The following is a 19,135-nucleotide window of genomic DNA, read 5'->3' on the forward strand; positions in this document are numbered from 1 at the left end:
AAGTCACCCACAAAAGCATCTAAGCTCTTTTGCAAAAGAGAACTGGGTAAAACAAGTAACAAAACTTTTGGGTCTCAACAATATACACAGTAAAATATTTGCATCGTAGATTGCATTGCAGTGCAAGTTTCAAATTTTGACTGCTAATTTTGGTGGTGGAGTTGTATACTGATGTACACATTTTAGAACCAAACTATTGACTGCTTTCCAGCTGGGGCAATAGCACCAGTAGGCTGCTTAGTTATGCTTGTAAAGCTAATAGAACAATCCATAGGGGAATGCCCCTGATAGCCCCATATAGAGTTGATGAAGACAATTAATTTGGCATTTAACACTACCTCATTGTTAACTTTTCATCATCTTTGTTTTCTAAGGGTAACCTTATTCCACCATGTAAACATTTTCTTTGATAAAACTTCTGATATCTCTAATGGTCATCCATTAACTGGCACTAGAAAAGACAGATAACACTACAGTCTGTGTGTGACAACTGGCATCTCCATTTCGTAAGAAAAAGTGGTAACTATTCCTTCATAGCTGCTTCAGCCAACTGCATTGAATTTCAGAAGCATCTTCTTTAAAAGGAAAAGATCTTGCTTCTAAGCAATGGAACCAAGTCACTTGTATGTATTCAAAACATGGGCTCCATACATGGTCTCTTTCTGATGATACGAAACTATTTCTGCCCTATGCATTGTGACTTATAGTCATGCCAAAGTCTCCATGAATCCAATGCTTGATTGCTATGCTGTCGGGAGAAGCGATTAGTTGGCCGCCTTTTAATTTGCTAAATGCATGGGGACCTAAAGATGAAACATTGTTGATTTGGTTGCATTGAGACTTCAAAAATTAGCATTTTGAAAATTATTGACTGTTAGTGGAATTCAGTAAGCAATTTATATTGTGCCCTGTCCTGTATTGTATGATGTGCTTTTAAAGTATTTATATCACAGTAGTCAGCTGTTTATGCAAAGCAATGGTACATTATTATAAATGGCTATAGCTGAGCAGAAAATCACCAGGTTAGCTATCACTTCAGTTTATAGTTAGACTATATCTGGCTGTGTGTGTGTCTTTTTCTTAGTGAAATGGATATGAACCACCCAGCCTGGAATCTCCTATGACCTCTGTTAAAATACACAGTGTTCTAAACCCCACAAAGAATTTGTGTGGCTCCTTCATCTGACAGTTTAAATGTTAAAATGCATTTCTTCATTTTAGCATTGTCTTCATCGATGGGTTATTTATGCAGCCTCTACTCAAGATGCCCATTATCAACTCTTTTTGCTAAACTATTGTCTTACATAATCTCATTTTAATGTTTCCAACTAGTGCCATGATTCCAATAAGAGAGGCCTTATTTCACCTACTGAAATCACTGGGGAAAGGCCCATTAATTTTAAGGAGGCTATGTGCTTTTTGCAACGTCTCAGCTGATCCATCACATACAACTGCTGAGTCTTTTCAGAATCAATGTCTTACTGTGTTTTATAAGTGTGAAATGTAGTCCTTTTTAAAAATTACTTAACCCACTGCAGTTTGCCACCATAGGTTCCTCTCGTTACTAGTAACACTGTTCTTGTATAACTCACATTACTTGGGCACAACTCACAATACATTCAACAAGCATAAGAGTGGTATAAAGGACAGGTGCAGTGCCCTTTCTTTTTAGGACATCCAATCAGTTAGTCTGCTGAGGTACATCATTCTGAAATGGGATGCCAAAGTTATTGGCTTTCCCCCCATGCAAGTTATTCCTGCCGGGTACAACGTGATACTGATATATATCTTCTGCATTTTCTATTTAGTCACACTTCAGTTTTTACATTACTATGCTAAAACCACAATAGTAACAACTGAACCATTAATGATTCAGCTTTACTCCTGTATAGAAGGTACCACATACTTTGTCAATTAAGTGGACGTCAGAGAGATACTGGCATATTGGTAATGCTGCCTACTTTGACTCTTTCAATACTGTCCTAACAAGTTTCTGAATCTGTTCTATCCTGATCTCTTAAACAAAAGAATAGAATTTAATCTCCCACCCTTTGCATATTTTACACACTAATATGTAAGTACTAAAAACAGATTTTCAAGGTTTCCTGCTGCTCTGTCTGCAATATATCTCCGATTATAGAACATATTACCCTTTAGCAGAATTTTGGAGGTGGCAGGAATATTCTGCCAATTTTAGCTCTTCACTTATGAATAAGCAGCAGTCAAATTGCTGCACCAAATGAATATAAAAATGTGAAAGAAAATGATCATTTGTGCATACAAGGGATATTTTCAGCTACCTAGTTTACAAATACTCACATTTTAAACATACGTTTTCAATGGTAACTTTTGGAAAGGATTTCCTTCATATCACCTTCAAACCACATGTGCTGCAGGTCAGCCACCTCTTTGTAAAATTATCACATTACGAGGTTCGGGTACTTTGTGCTATGGTGCATATCTCTTGCATGACTAAGGGTAAATATGAATCGTTTTAAAAATTGCCTTGAAGAGAGAGTGTTCAAGATTACGATAATTAGCAAAAAAGACCATACTAACAAATAGATGTAAGGGTTTTCTCCTTGTAAACAGGACGCTGGTAGTAAGTCTGCATATGCAGCACTTTTCAGCCATCAACAGTGGTACTTGCCATGTTTGTTTGCCTGTTCGAAAGTCATCTCTGATGTGCTTTCTTCTTTGCATTTTCACTATGCTTAGCCACTTCACAATTACATTCCAGAGGTAATGTGTAACTTCTCTTGATCGATTTTCCCATTCGTTCTTCCTTCAAATTTACTTAGTGGTTTTGCTGTTTAATGTGGCTGAGCAGTAGGAAAGCACATTACTTTGTTCTTCAGTAAAGAAAGAGAAACACAGCTTCCATCAAACCGGCATCACATCAGAAACAGTTTCTTCGCCTGATTGTTGAGAGTTTGTACCTGTCTGTGATACTGGCACCACTACGGAGTCTTTGATTTCAGTGTTCTGATTGGAGGAATAATTTTTCTCCTCTAGTTTTTTGGCAGTGTCTGGACAGTTTTGAACAAATATCACACGATTGTAAGCCTTAAGCCTTCGCCACAACTGAATGTAGACTTTACATTGCACGTACATGAAGACAAGGCCTCCCGTGAACCCAATGGCTACCACAACCAACTTTGTCCAAAATGGCCACTCCAGCACACCTTTCGGAGTTAAAAAGGGGGTGAAAGAGGTAGAGTTAATATTATTGTTTCATTTCCCTGCAAAGTTGCTATGTGCTTCTACATTACGCTTAGTGAAACCCCCTGACACATGGAGGCTGCAAAGGCTCCCACTACCAGCTCAGTTCCTAAGGCCTCCTCATGTTGAGCAGTGAAGCTCTGAATTTTTCTTAATATTATGGTTTTAGATATAGGAGGGTGCCCAGAATTGAATTTGCCTGTGCTGAACAGAAATAATAATGAATTGCTCATGCATGCAAGCTAAACTTTCCTGAAATTTATGTGAAAGGGTTCAATTCCATGAGATTAGATGGGGGAAGAAGCTCTAGGCTGTCATATCCTGCCTATGGAGTTCCCATAGGAATCTAGTTGGGTACTGTGAACAGGACACTGGATTAGATGGGCCCCTTAGGCCTCTTTCAGTTTTAAACCGGATGTGGAAATCACTTGTTTGGGGGGTCACTCCCTGTCTGATACCCACATTTGCAATTGACTTTTAGGTCCTTCAAGTCACTACTTTGGGCAGAGTATTTCTTTTTAACCTTTATTTACAGAAAATCCTTTTACCCACGAGATACTTCTTTTGAGTGAGTTAAAATTTTCTGGAAGAGAAATCATTTCCTGCAGGATATAACTTTTAAAATGCTCTTATTCCCGCTGAGATTAAGAATCTTGCCTATTTGAATGCCAAATGTACAATTTGCCACTGCATAATTTAAGCTTGCCAAGGGCAGTTTTACTGGGTGTATGAAAATGTTAAAACATGCCAGTGAAATATCATTTTTATTTTATTTATTTTTTCTCTTAGCTTGAAAAAGAAAAATAAGGCATGCATATATACATTTCTAAAAGGAAAAATGCAACGCTGGAAATTTCAGAGCAATCTTGGGCACAGTGATATGTACTCAATGTTTGATTCATGTAGATATACTCAGTTGCTTGTCTTTAGAATACCGTGACACCCAGTGGCTATCCTAAAGATTAGTCACTTTACAAAGTAGCTAGGGCTGCTTTGTAAAGTCAGAACGTCTTCTGAGAATAGATAAAACATGTGAACCAAGTGCCAGCATATGCTTTATTTTAGGAACATAGGAAGGGGCCTCAGACCACTTGTCCATCTAGCTCAGTGTTGTCTACACTGACTCTTTGGGGGTTCAGACTGGAGACATTCTCAGCCCTATGTAGAGATGCTGGTCATTGAGCCTGGGTCCACCTGCATGCAGAGCAACCCCATTTTGAATAATTGCTCTGTCAGCAGGGGTGGGGAGCAAAGCAGAGCAATCAAACCCCCCTAGATGCTGGAAATCCCACTCTAAGCAGCGCCTGCAATTTCACTAGACATTGGTCACGTGTTTTGAAACCTATTGTCTGGGGCTTAAAACCTGCTTTCATGTAAAAGCCGAAGTTCTCAGAATACTGGAACTAGGGAAGTTAGGCGAATGCTCCCATTTGAACCTGTTGCTTTTGGTTCTGTGCACTCACTTGCCTTTACAGTTTTGCTCTGTCTCCATTTCTAAAATCATACTACCTAAGAACATAAAGAAAATGGTAAATATACTCACCATTGTCATTGCCTTGCTTAATTTCCTCAGCGGTCCGATCTATTAGTACATACAGTGACCAAACTACACAGGTAATAGCAATAATGTGGAATGTGACTGAGCAGACAATCTTCCTCCTCTCACTTGTTGTCATCTGTAGTTTTTCCCACTGCAAATGGCAAACAGAAATGGTTGGGTTTGCAGGAGTTCTTATGTTACTAAACTCCCCCCGCCTGCTAAAATTAGCAATGAGGATGACTAATTTTGAAATCTCCTACTTGTTATCTAAAATACTGGCATTCAGGGTTTCCTTAATTGAAGGGAAATAGCAAAATTAATAAAATAAGATCAATTTTGGAGAAAACCCATGATGTACTTTATTCAGGCTTATCAAGGAAGGCACCCTTTCAATAGTTTCGTGAAGTGCCGAGCAACTGTTTGAAAGTTTCCCTGTCCCACTAAAGGCTATAGTAGCAACTACCAGCAAAATAATGTTCTGTATGTGCAGTTTGATTTTGAAGAGAGAATTCTGCCACTACAGGTACTCTTGAAATGGGAAAGTTTGTCTCCTTTTAAATTGGTACAGTTTTTATTGGGACAGAACCAACTCTGAAGTCTGTTGCATGTACTGTATTTAAAATGTCTGCTGGCAGGTATAGAGGCCTAATATACCCAAGGAAACTAAATGGCCTCTAAGGAGTTCTTGAGCAAGACACTCAATCCTGAATTCCAGTGGAGCTCAGGTTGAATTCAGACATCATGCTAATCACATGGTTGGCTCCTTCTGTGCTTTTAACAAGAAGTAAATACCAACTGAAGGTGTAGGATCTTATCTGGATCATGCCCATGGTTTGCTCTCATCATGGTCTTAACTTGGATTGCCTTAACTTGGATGCTATTTAGTAACAAAATAAGAACATGTGAGAGCCAATCATGCAATTAATGCCACATCTACTTTGCCCCTTAGCTGTCATAAGGAACGTTGAATTAACCCAATAGTGGGCCTGAAAACTTAAGCAAAAAGCATTTTTCTTCTCTAGATCAAATGTGGATTTTTATCCTCATGCAAATCATGTTTTCCTCCTTCATAAGGAGATTAAAATGCTGAGCTGTTGAGGCTTTTCAACTTTTGAATATTTTGTATCTCGTTAAAATATCTCAAGTGGTGGAGAAATGCAATGCAACGCTGCCACCTTCCTGCTACTTGTAGTACTACATGGCTGAAGTGCATGTTTGAAGCAACATTTTAATGTGCACGCTGCATTTCTTCCAAAATGACTCCAAATAGTTGATAAGGCCAGGAGGGAAATAAAAAAGCAAACTCTGAGAAAGATGAAGAAATAAGGTGAGTTGTGCATGCCAATGAAATTGCTTCCAGCTTCAAACGGAAGTTGCACACATTGTCATAAGCTGCTCATCTTAAAATTGATTGTTGCAATATACAGTATTGTGACATTTCCAGTGCAGTATTGCCACACTAAGTCAAAAATATTTCTATTTCACTTATTTGTAACAAGTTACATCCTGCCTGTCTTTTAATACTATTTAAAAGAATGCCATCATTGAACAATGACGTGTGTCCCTGCCCCCATGGTAAAAGAAAGGAAACTATGGCTGCTTAAGACAGAAGTAATTATGAGCTTTGACACACAAGCAGAAAACAAGAGGCAATAAGTGGAACCATCTGCCCGAGAGGTACTGTTAGATTAGAACTCTAGCATTAGATTAGCCACTATGGGAACATCTTTCGGCTGAGGAAGAGCAAAGGATGAAGATATACTTTATCGACCCCAACAGATACCAAGTCAATTATGCACAGAAGCACAATACATTTATTCGGGGGAATTTTTTTGGGAGTGGGCACAGCAGACTGGGCTTTCTTTAAAAGATGTGCAAGTGAAAGAATCAAAAATCATAAGAATGACTTACACTTTGTTCATGCTACTACTGCTACTAGCAAGTTCAAACTTGGAAAGAAAAATCAACTTAATGCTGCTGCTGTTTGGCTTGCCTCCTGCTTTTTCATATTTCTTGAATTTTACATTTTTTTTAAAAAAAAAACAAGGGACGAGCAGAAGTGTACATAGTGCTTTTTTTCTTTAAAAAATGTTTAGGGGGTACTCTCATTTTGACTCAAGAAAACCACAATTTTATAGTTCAAAATGGGGGGGAAATACAGTAAATGGACAAAAGTACAAAGATTCACAAAATGTTTAGGGGTATGCATACCCCTGCGTCCCCCCAGAAAAAAAGCACTGGGCATAGAATGCATGCCTGTCCATCCCCCATTTAGGGTATGTCTCTTACAATTTCATAGATTATATGCCACCTAATCATTGGGCAATTTACTGTATACCCTGCCTTTCCAAGGTGTCTATTAATACTATGTAAAGGAATGCAACCATTGAACAACTCAAAAATTTAACAGACAGATTAAAACACCAGATAACTACCTTGTTGGTCAGAAAGTCTCGTGGTCACAGTCTGCTGTATTCGACTTACTCATTCAAAGCAAGTGCAAACTAAAGCTTTGTGGGCAAAACATTGCAATAAAGGAAAAATGAGACTGGGACAGACGAAGGAAAAAGAGAGAGTGAGACAGCATAGCTCTTGGGGACGGGAAAGTAGTTAAAGAGCCATGGGTGCAATGAAAGGAGCAATAGCATTGATAAAAGTACTAGAAAGAGGCAAATGGGGTAGGAGCTGAAAGCAGAAAATGCATATGCCTTCCCATAGTTATTTGGCTGGCCACTTCAACGACAGCTTGCTGAACTAGGCAGAAAACTGGCCTGGTCCAGTTTGCTCTTCTAATGTTCCTAAAGAAAGAGCTAAAAAGCCACACCAACAGGGAACAAGCCAGAAAGAGAAGGAAGAATAGAGTAGGAACACATTATACCATGTCAAGACTAGGTCTGTCTAGCCCAGGATTGTCTACTATTTGATTATTTTGACAATTTGTAATTTCAGATGTATCTAAAGGGGTGTGTGTGTGTGTGTGTGTGTGTGTGTGTGTGTGTGTGTGTGTGTACACACACACACACAGTACACTGAAGCTAGAAATTAGTTACAACTATAAAATATTCAATTAAAATGCCTGCTGTAATAATAATAATAATAATAATAATAATAATAATAATAATAATAAAGGTCTTCAGTAGGCACCAGAAGTTCCACAGAGAGGGGGCTGTCTGACCTCACCGTGAAGAGATTTCTAACAGAGCTATACCTGGACATGCCAGGGATTGAACCTGGGACCTTTTGCATGCAAAGCAGATGCTCAGCCACCGAGCTATGACCCTGGCCACCGATGTCAGATTATTGTATTTTCTGTTGCAGAGAGTCAAAATGAGCATAAAAACATGGATTTTTAAAAAGTTTGCAAGCTTAGAAATGTGTCCCACTTTGCTGAATTAATTGTTCTTAGTTATATCATAATGTTTTAATCCAGACATTCCGAATGTCAAAAGTGTTACATTGAAATGTTAGGACTAGAAGTGCAGTCTGTTAGACACTAGAGGGTAGCAGAGGACTGTACAAAAGATGTTCCATATTTATTCTCAATGATTTAAGCACAAACATGCATGCCTAGATTAATGTTAAAATATATTTCGTATCTAGGCTGCCTTTTTTTTTTGCAAACCACATAGGATTACAAAAAACAGAGCAACTGAAAAACAATCTAATAAAAAATAGCATCTAATAACTTTAATAGTATTTAAAGATAGCCACTAAATAAAACAGCCTAAAATGGAAATTAAATGATACCACTGAAAGAAAACCTTCCATTTCAAAAACAACGTATATTTATAGACTGGTTGTTCCATCAGCCAATTTTATATTGTTTTCATTTTCAATTATCAGCTCTGTCATTAGACTAAAAGCAAAAAGGGAATTATATTGAACACCATATAGTTTTGACACTGCATTTTATTTTGGCTTGAGCCTTCTGTAAAACATGAATCCAAACAGCTGTACCATCATTAAACAGAGTATATTTCCTATTATTTAGGCTTGATTTCCATAGTTGAAATTTAAAATTCCCATACTTTCAAGCAGCTGGCGTTCTTGTTCAGTCATACATGTGCCCGTGATCAGATGGGGAAATGTTTCTGCAAAGCAGGTCATACTCTGATACAGCCAGTCATTCTTGTGATCACACCAGCTGGGAAAAGTGAGGTACAGCTGAGAAAATGGCTGATGGCTTTCTCAGTGTGCAATTTAATTTATGCCGTTTCCTGCCACAATTGTGGAACAGCACTTTTGAAATGAAGTAGAACCAGATCATGTGAAACAGCCCTAAAGATTGTGCCTCTTCTGTACTAAATTGTAGACACATTTGCACAGAGTCGGGGCTTTTCTTTTCTCCCACACAGCTTTAAATACAGGATGCTATCCCAGACACTGCTTTTGCTTCAAGAGGCTCAGCATCTCCAAACTTAACTGAGAACATCAGGAGAGCAACAGGGCAGTAGATTCCTCTAGTTAAGTGATGAAAAAACATTTTTAGTCAGCTCACAGTGGTGGTCTGCAAAAAAATCCATTCTTATATTTAGCTGCCGGAAAAGCTACAGTGTAGCAGCTAGGAGAGTTTTATTTACTTTCATTTATTGAATTTATATACCACCCTTCTTCTGAAAATCACAGGGCAGTTTACATCTTAAAAACACAAAATAAAAACACATGAAGTCTCCAAATCACTTGACTATAAACTTGTTGCTGTTCTTTATTTATATAGTGCTCTCTTACCCAAAGGCTCCCAAAGCGGTGAACAAAATATTAAATAAAAATAATAACTAAATAAATGCAACATAAAACAGCAAAATCACTAAATCACCACCAATGCACCTAGGAGCAAGCCTGTGCACAAAACAGCACCCAAGAGAAACTGCCCTTAGCCTCAACACACACCCCTCCCAACCAGGAATAATCTGGGTGGCCTTAGACAAGTCACTGTCTCAGAGCCTTAGTTGGCAGCATGGTTATAATAGCCTCCTTTACAGGGTTGCTAAGGTTTGTGGAGAATGCTCTTAAAGCCCTTTGGGCACTTGGAAAAGTATAAACGCGAGGCATTGTTACCTTATTCGTGCATATTAAGCTTGCCAGACACTTGGTGGTGGGGCCCCTCGAGTGTTAGTTGTTCTGCAGAAGATGACTCCTTTAGAACAGGTTCTTTCACCCCAAGTCACCGCAGAGTGACTGTCCAAAGCAGCATTTTGCAACACTAGCCCCACTCAAACATCCAGGACATGCGATAATTCAGGGAATCGGGAGAACTCACTCAGCCTGCTTTGATTGTCATGCCTATGCTGGCTCCTCCCCTTATGCTATCCACATGTTTAAGAGCATGGCTGCATGGGGCAGGCTGCCAAGACATGTAAGCTCTCCCCAAGTTAGAAACTTCAGCACTGAGGGTTCCAGCTCACAGGGACAGCCTACTCATATCATACAGAGTTAGTAGTTCTTTATACTGCATCAGACCACTCACATAGTCTATTTTGACTGGCAGGCTCTCCAAGAGTTTTGCAGTCTTGCCACCTGAGACCCCTTTAAGTGGACATATCAGGGCTTAATCCTGATGCTTATGGCCTGCAAAGCATTCACTCTATTAGACAGCTGTTTAAAACAATCATGTTTAGATTCATCAAGCAAGCTTCCCCAGAACCACAGAGGCATCCTCTTCCCTTTCGAAATGCGTTTTGAATTTGTGCAACAGCTGGATGAGGAAGCTCCCAGAAAAGCAGTTCAAGCATACCAGGTAGGCATTTCTTCATCAATGTTGTATAGCAAGCCTCCTGCCTCACTCACGTGATCTCCATCAAGGCCTCCCATAACCTCCAGCTAAATGAAAAGGTTTGGCTCACAGTAATTTACCTACTCCTATAATTTTGCATCTAATTACAAGCTTCCAAACCATATGCTATTTACATAGACAATTTTGTCATTTAGAGATGCAATCAGTCTATGCGAGAGAGAGGGAGGGAGAGAATATAATTAAAAGTGCAAATGTAGAGACATTTCATAACTGTAGTACCCTAGAACTGCTTGCAACAGGGGAAAACATACCTTTGTAGCGAGCTTCAAAAAAGAATGAAGATGATAAAGAAGGCTCCTCGGAGCACAAGAAATTCAGTAATCTGCTAGCAAAGGAGAAATGACAGCTCCGTGGTCAGGTCAGTTAGTGTCCTGAATGCTAGTGCCATTGAAGCAACTCAGAGAACTGAGTGGTTCAAAGGGGACATTCTAGGAATGTAGTGCATTCTAGATCACATTCTAAGAATGTAGGACGTTCTAGATCACATAGAAAAAGGGCAAAAGATCACAGTGAGGAATGGCACCTGCAGTTTGTCACATTCCCAGGCTTCTTGTCAAGGAAATTTTAAGTCTGAGAAAATGTGTTGACAAATAGTAAAAGGTAAAGGACCCCTGGACTGTTAGGTCCAGTCAAAGGCGACTATGGGGTACGGCGCTCATCTCGCTTGTCAAGCTGAGGGAACTAGCGTTTGTCCACAGATAGCTTTCTCTGTCATGTGGCCAGCATGACTAAATTGCTTCTGGCACAACGGGACACAGTGACAAGTGCCAGAGTGCATGGAAACGCCATTTACTTTCCCACCATAGCGGTACCTATTTATCTACTTGCACTGGGATGCTTTCAAACTGTTAGGTTGGCAGGAACTGGGACAGAGCAATGGGAGCTCACCCCGTAGCAGGGATTTGAACCACCGACCTTCTGATCGGCAAGCCCCAGAGGCTCAGTGGTTTAGAAACAGTGCCACCCAAGTCCCTGGACAAATAGCACAGAAGTCTGTTATAGGCTGTGGCCTGGTTAGCATGAACATGTGAGCTTCTGGATACAAGTGCACAGCAGCTTTGCTTTGCTAGTGCCACCCCCTTTTATATATTTTTTTAAAAGTGAAACTTTTCAATGTATAATAAAAATCAAACTAATCTAGAAAAAAAGAAAAAATCTAGAAGAAAAAAGAAAAAAGAGGGAACAGAAAGGGGGGAAGGAAGGAAACAAAACAGAGAGGGGAGAAAGGAAGGGAACTTCACTTTCTTCTCCCAGCCCCCCCCCCCCGATCTTCCATTCCCTGCCTCTCATGCAGGGTCCTTCATAAGACATCCATCACCTTCCTGTCAGTATCCTCATTAACCCTGAATGGAGGACATTAAAACAAGCTAGCTCATGGTGAGCAAAGCAGCTCCTCTCTGGGAGCTAAAATCTGGCTGTGTGCACGAGGTCTGTAAAATTCACCAGTGACTTGCTAGCAGTCTTGTATGGACTGCAAGAAGATCAAACCTATCCATTCTTAAGGAAATCAGCCCTGAGTGCTCTCTGGAAGGACAGATCCTGAAGCTGAGGCTCCAATACTTTGGCCACCTCATGAGAAGAGAAGACTCCCTGGAAAAGACCCTGATGTTGGGAAAGATTGAGGGCACTAGGAGAAGGGGACGACAGAGGACAAGATGGTTGGACAGTGTTCTCGAAGCTACCAACATGAGTTTGACCAAACTACGGGAGGCAGTGGAAGACAGGAGTGCCTGGCGTGCTCTGGTTCATGGGGTCACGAAGAGTCGGACACGACTAAACGACTAAACAAACAAAAGCAGTGGCCGATTCCCTGCTGTAGAGATGTGCTGGATTTGTTCTTCCCAACATGTGATCATTGGCAATTGCTTCTCACAACCCTATAACTGAAGATACAAAAATTGAAAGTATTCCCACTAACTGGTCACATTTTCTACATACAAGGAAATGGATATAATTAACTTCCAATCTATATACCTGCCAACATTTCACAGATGCAGTTCTGGTTCTTTGTTAACTCCAACTTTCTTAATCATTATACATTTTCTTAATCATTATACATTTTCTCCACTGTTAAAAACTGGAAGGGGAAGGCCACTATTTCTAATTAGATTTCCTCGGGTGCAATTAAATACACTCATGGTAGCAGGAAAAGCACAGAGCCTTTGCAGAAAGCTTTGCAGAGAGTGACATGCAGCCTCTTTCTCAATGAATTCAGAATGCAAGCCAAAAATATATCGGGTTAATTATGAGAAGCAAGGCTTACATTACATTTTTCTACTGCTGTTGAAGCTGTTGAAACATCAGGTGTGACCTACATTCTGTAGGTGCATGCCATTGCCTTCCATGATTTGTAAACCTCTTTCTTGGTGGCAAACAGATCACCTCTACTTGTGTAGGTTCTGAGAGAGGGATGCTATCCCACACATGGTGGGGCCGACTGCAGGCAGTGAACCTTTATATAGCAGAGCACAGTGTGAACCAGCCCGCACCTAAAACTGAGCTCTGTGACCTATTTTTTTGTTCAAATGTGTGTCACGGGAAGCCCGCACTGTACAAACTAGTGGGCATGATCATTTATATACAAATTGGCAATAGCTGTTTGTTCATTGCTTTAAAAATAAAATAAAAAGGCTGTATCAGGAGGCCTTGTTTCCTCAAGGCATCACAACCAGATTTAAATGCTGTCTTTCCCTGAGACTCTAGCTGTTCTCCGTAACAACATGACAGCTAATAAAGAAAAGGGAAATATTGTGCATACCGGTTAAGTATTTGACTTTATGTCTTACCGGGAAAGACAGTGATTTAAGGTGAGCCATGTCTGAGGCACAGTTTACTAGTGGAAAGAAAACACTGAAGCTGGTTGCCTTGACAACGTGCCGCAGCGGTGCTGAAAATTAAAGGAAACATAGGCCTCTCTGTCATGGGAAAGGCTTGCAAAGCATCCACCAAATTAGGTTAAAAGAAAACTAATCCTACAGCAAATCAGTGTTACCTGTCCTAAGCAATGTCAGCCATCACTTTTTATCATGATCCTTGTTATAAAACTGATGAGAGTGATTTATATAAGCCAATGGTAATAGGCAGAGCCACAACAACAACAACACATTATGGTGTTGAGAGCTCAAAAGTTTCTGATTTCTCCCAGGAAATGGTGCAGGTCACTAGAGGTTCTATGTGGAACCTACAGTGCTGAGGGAAAAGGAGAGAATTCAAAGAGGGACTAGTTTAATTTCTCAGCAGCATCTCCCAGAGCTCTCCCTGCAGGGAATACTGCTTTCAAGAGCCAATACTGCACGGCATGGTTTTAAATAATGAGAGTAAATAAGAAAGATCAAAGTGAAGCTATGTTTTAAAACAAGACATCAATATCATTCAACAGCCTAGTTACTTTGTAGCTCACAGTACCGGAAGCCTAATTTTCTCTGTAAACACTGGGTTCTGAAGCATACTAACCAATATATTCGTGCATTTCTGTTTTATTTGCTACTTAAATATATTACTGACTTCAGGGCATTAATTGAATCCCGTTTCAAACAAAGCATGCTATCAAGCTATCTGAACCAAGGAGCCAGATATTTCAAATATATTTGACAGAATCCTTTGATTGAAAGTATGTTGTTGTTATTGTTGTATGCCTTTCAGCAGAAAAAAAAACACGAAAGCCCCATTGATTTCAGCAGGACTTACTGCTAAGTAATGGACTGCAGCTCTGGAATGAAAAGTAACTCTTGGCATAACACTACATGCCCGTATAGATAATATAATGTTCCTAATTGCTTAACCGTGGTTAAACAAAAATAATTATGGGCTCCCTCCTCACCACCATCTCTCTTCCAGAAAACCAGTTCCTCCACCGTACCCATGGGTGGCTAACTGCTTCTAATGCAGCCACATAGGTGGAACTAACTAGAGCAGGCATCCCCAAACTGCGGCCCTCCAGATGTTTTGGCCTACAACTCCCATGATCCCTAGCTAACAGGGCTAGTGGTCAGGGATGATGGGAATTGTAAGTCCAAAACATCCAGAGGGCCAAAGTTTGGGGATGCCTGAACTAGAGTTTCTATTCGGCTTCGGATCTGAAATAGCTTTCATTGGTTTTAGATAAGCTAAAGGGGAAACATACGGCTAGCTTTAACCATGATTAATGTTGTCAATATGATTAAGCATGATTAGGCCCAGTTGGAGGAATTCCCCAATGCTGAATTGGTTAAGATGTTACATCTGCCCAGTCAGTAAGCTGGTATCATCAGGGCTGGCCCTCTCATCAGCTAAGTTGAGCCTCTTTTGTTGAGAGGATGGCAAATTGATGCCCCCAATGCACCCACCACTGCCTCCCCCTGCCTGCAGGGCTACCAAGCACCTTGGCTTGCTTTCTCATGCTGCCTTCCAGGCTGTCTGCCCACTGGTCGGTTGTCAAGTGGCTGGTGACAGCTGCCGAGGACTTCAGGAATGCCAACACCAGTTTGCCACTGCAACAAATTGGTGGTGGACCTCCTAATTTGCTCTCTGGGTTACAACCTTTGCCTTGACCTATTGTGGGCAAAGCTGCCCAGAGAGTGCCTGTTTAAAGTTTACTACTACTACTGTGAAACTTTAAACAGTATTTGCTGCTGCATCCTGCCAACGACGATTCTGAGATAGCCATACCTACAATGCCATGTTTTGGGGTGGACAGACTCTTCTGTAGAGAGAAATATTGTGGGACGAGGTGGCCCTGGATGGAAGCAAAAACAACTCAAAAATCCAAGAGTTCAAAGAGATGAAGCACCTTATCTAGCAGGAAAGCTAATGTGCTTGGGCCTTTTTACCCTAGAAAAATGTTATTGGGGAGGGGGCATTCTCAAGATTTATAAAATTATGAATGGTATGGGAAATGGATTCCATTCTTAAGGAAATCAGCCCTGAGTGCTCATTGGAAGGACAGATCGTGAAGCTGAGGCTCCAATACTTTGGCCACCTCATGAGAAGAGAAGAATACTTGGAAAGGACCCTGATGTTGGGAAAGATTGAGGGCACTAGGAGAAGGGGACGACAGAGGATGAGATGGTTGGACAGTGTTCTCGAAGCTACGAACATGAGTTTGACCAAACTGCGGGAGGCAGTGCAAGACAGGAGAGCCTGGCATGCTATGGTCCATGGGGTCACGAAGAGTCAGACACGACTAAACGACTAAACAACAACAACATGGGAAATGGATAGAGAGAACTTTCTTTTCACTAACATTCTCAGTAGCCTGCCTGCATCTAAGGTCTGGAAGAAATGTGGAGTTCTATGCATGTGCCTTGAATTCCACCCTACATGGCAGAAAGGTTGTGCTGGATAATCTCCAGCTGGCACAAGACGTAACTATGCTGGTAAAGTCCTTTGCTTCACCTTCCCAAACAGGGTTTAGAAGCAATCCTGTATGACCCAGTGGGTATACCTGAAGAGTGGGATTTCCAATTAATGCCTGACCCTAAAATATAAGCTAAAATACAGTGGGTGTAACTCAGGCATAGGCAACCTTGGCTCTCCAGATGTTTTGGAATTACAACTCCCATGATCCCTAGCTAACAGGACCAGTGGTCAGGGATCATGGGGGTTGTAGTTCCAAAACATCTGGAGAGCCAAGGTTGCCTATGCCTGGTGTAACTGTTAACTGGGAGAAAAATGCTTGCTCACGTAAGTCAGCTTTAAAAGCTATTGCGGATTTGGGGTGGTTGCCTGTGAATTCAGGAAGTCTGATACTGTTGCATGGCACTGCCCCCTAGAAATGAACCAGAAAGCCCTTGCAGACAGGGAACTCTGTGTGTACTTTGCCATTCCTAAATTTCAAAATCTATGGGTCATCATTCAAAGGAAAAGAAATATGCTCATATTCACCCCTCCCCAAAGACTAAGAAAAATGGGAACAATGTGTTTCAAAAGAAATATAAACCTCAGAGCCCAAATGCCCATAAATAAACAAAACCAAAGAATTAAATAGGCAAAGTCGTTTGAAAAGTAGTCATAGCAAAAAGCTTTGGGGAAATCTCTGCTTGGAGATACATTACTGTGTTTATGTACATTTTAATTCTCTCATCCATTCCATATGGATCACAGTAGCATGTTGACTGTCTTTGTTTTTTATCATGCTTCACGCTTCAGATACTGGATTAAATATACATCCAGTTCTCAGTTCTTTTTTTTAAAGGGAGAAATAGTTTCTCTCAGGAGTGGATATGCAGTGATGCAAAGAGGTCAACAAAAAACAACACTAAAACAAATGAATTGTATAATTTAGAATCTCTGGACTGCATTGCAAATCTACTTTCTAATTTTCAAATACAGAATGGGAAAGCAAATTAAACTACTTTGAAGCCATTAATAATGGTAATAAACATGGGAGAGGGGGGAGATGATAATATACAGCAAACACTTTTTCCTCTATCACCTTCCACTGCTGCCATCAGTGCTTGCTCAAAAGTACCCCTCTGCTTTTTGAAATGTGATTGGTAGGGACATGGAACAAAGGCTTTCCAGCTGTATTGTCCATGCTGTGTGACTCCCTATCCAAGATGGGCCAACTAGCCTTCTCTTTACTGGTGTTTGGTGTATTGTTATGAACTTTTGTTGTGCTGTGTCTTTGGATGGATTTGATTTCATGGAATTGTAGAGTTGGAAGGGACCCTGAGGATTATCTAGTCTAATCCCCCTGCAATGCAGGAATACACAGCTGTCCCATATGGGGATTGAACTTGCAACCTTGGCATTATCAGCACCATGTTCTAATCAACTGAGTGACAACCAGCCTTTTGGCCACACACCATATTGAATGAAACGTAAATCTCACATTTGATCAAAACTGTACACTAAATGTAAATTTAAAGTTAGCATTTGATGAGTACATCTGATCAACATAATATGAATTTGAAAGCTGAATGCTTCATAGAATTGCAGAACTACAGAGTTGGAAGGTACCACAGAGGCCCATCTAGACCAACCCACTGCAGTGCAGGAATCCTGCCCACAGCTGTCCCTGGGTGGGCTCAAACCAATGACCTAGATAACAGCCAGATGTGCTGACCCATTGCAGTTCATCAAAGGCCTCCTTTCCAATTTATCTATGAAAATATTTATGTCTTTCAACCCCATTGAACCCTAAGGCATGCACAAAACATCAAGTTTGAAAACAGTGAAACAAATAAATATACAGTCTATTAAATAATAGAACAGAAACGTAGACTCCTAAAATCCCAGAGCAGCGGGGGGAAATACAGCAAGACAATGCTGGTTCACTACAGCTGCTGATAAGATTTATCCACACCCAGCTCCCTTTCATAGTTATTAAGGACAGATTTACCCGATGTCTTCAACTTTGTTGAAATTAAATGAGATAGGCATGTATTGTTGGTTTGAGACATAAAAGCTCAGCATTTACATTTTTCCCTCACCCATCAATCATGCTAAAATAAGTTCCTTTTAATGGCAAGCCTATATGTGTTGTAACTAGAAAAGCAGACGGTATGATAATAATCTGAGCTTAGATTCAATATAATTAACAGTTATAAGAGAGCAGCACTGGGAATGTTACAAGGATGTTATAATAAAGCCAATCACAGCAGAAACAAACTTCAGTAATCTGGGCACAAGAAATAGGATATGTACAATTTAAGCTTTCATTTTCTGCTGCAAACCTAGAATGTTTCTGTACAGTACCAGACACTGAACTTTCGTGCAGAACTGATCTTTTTGGAAAGATATAGCTTTTCCCACTTTAAAACAGGAAATATTTTTAGGCCCCAAGACTGAAAAATAAAATGATCCAACCTGTAACACCAGGGAAATGTGATCCTGGCAATGTGATTTCGAAATTAATAAAATTAATTTTAAAAGTGTGTGTTTGGAGGGTTGTCCTAATGACCCTGCTCCAGAAACAGTTGTTGTTGTTGTTTAGTCATTTAGTCGTGTCCGACTCATTGTGACCCCATGGACCAGAGCACGCCAGGCACTCCTGTTTTCCACTGCCTCCCGCAGTTTGGTCAAACTCATGTTGGTAGCTTCAAGAAACAGTTACCCTTGTCAAACACAGAGACCTCATTGATTTCAGCTGTATTGAGAGGTGGCCAATGCGTTCTGAAGAATATATTTTCAAGAAGTAAATAGGCATTTGGGTTTTGCAGTGATCTCTAAGTTTTGGACTTGGAGTACGGTGGTATCAAGCAGTTAATGAAAACCTTTCAACTAAAAATTAAAATCCACATAAAAGGTAGAATATAATTATGTGATTGTGTCATACCTGCCAAGTCTTCTGCTGAAGAATGCGGGATCAGCGCCGGCGCGGCACCGGAAGTTGCATAGAAGCAACTTCTGGGGCCGCTCTAACCATGTGTGGGCACTGAAAATAGGGAAGAGCGGCACCAGAAGTCGCTTCTACGCATGCCCGGCGGCCATCTTGGTGATGGCCATCTTGGTGACAGCCGCCGCCATGTGGCTACCACCAAGATGGCTGCCAGGCATGCGTAGAAACAACTTCTGGTGCCGCTCTGCCCTATTTCTGGTGCCCACACATGGGCAAAGCAGCACCCAAAATGGAGACCCCCTGGCAGGTAGGAAATCCA

General features: G+C 40.7%; 1 protein-coding gene across 3 annotated transcripts in view; it reads right to left on the minus strand.

The window, feature by feature from the left end:
• Nucleotides 1–5: 5 nt before the first annotated feature.
• MARCHF1 (membrane associated ring-CH-type finger 1) overlaps nucleotides 6–19,135 on the minus strand; it is a 125,625-nt gene continuing 106,495 nt past the window's right edge. For all 3 annotated transcript variants that reach the window (XM_060278683.1, XM_060278682.1, XM_035111599.2), the window contains 2 exons: nucleotides 4,766–4,913; nucleotides 6–3,185 (listed from right to left, as the gene is read on the minus strand). In XM_060278683.1, coding sequence (XP_060134666.1) covers nucleotides 2,884–3,185; nucleotides 4,766–4,913 — 450 coding nt within the window. In that variant the 3' untranslated portion in view covers nucleotides 6–2,883. The remainder of the gene's footprint in view (nucleotides 3,186–4,765; nucleotides 4,914–19,135) is intronic.

This window comes from Zootoca vivipara, chromosome 9 (genome assembly GCF_963506605.1).
Source record: "Zootoca vivipara chromosome 9, rZooViv1.1, whole genome shotgun sequence".
NCBI classification, from domain to species: Eukaryota; Metazoa; Chordata; class Lepidosauria; order Squamata; family Lacertidae; genus Zootoca; species Zootoca vivipara.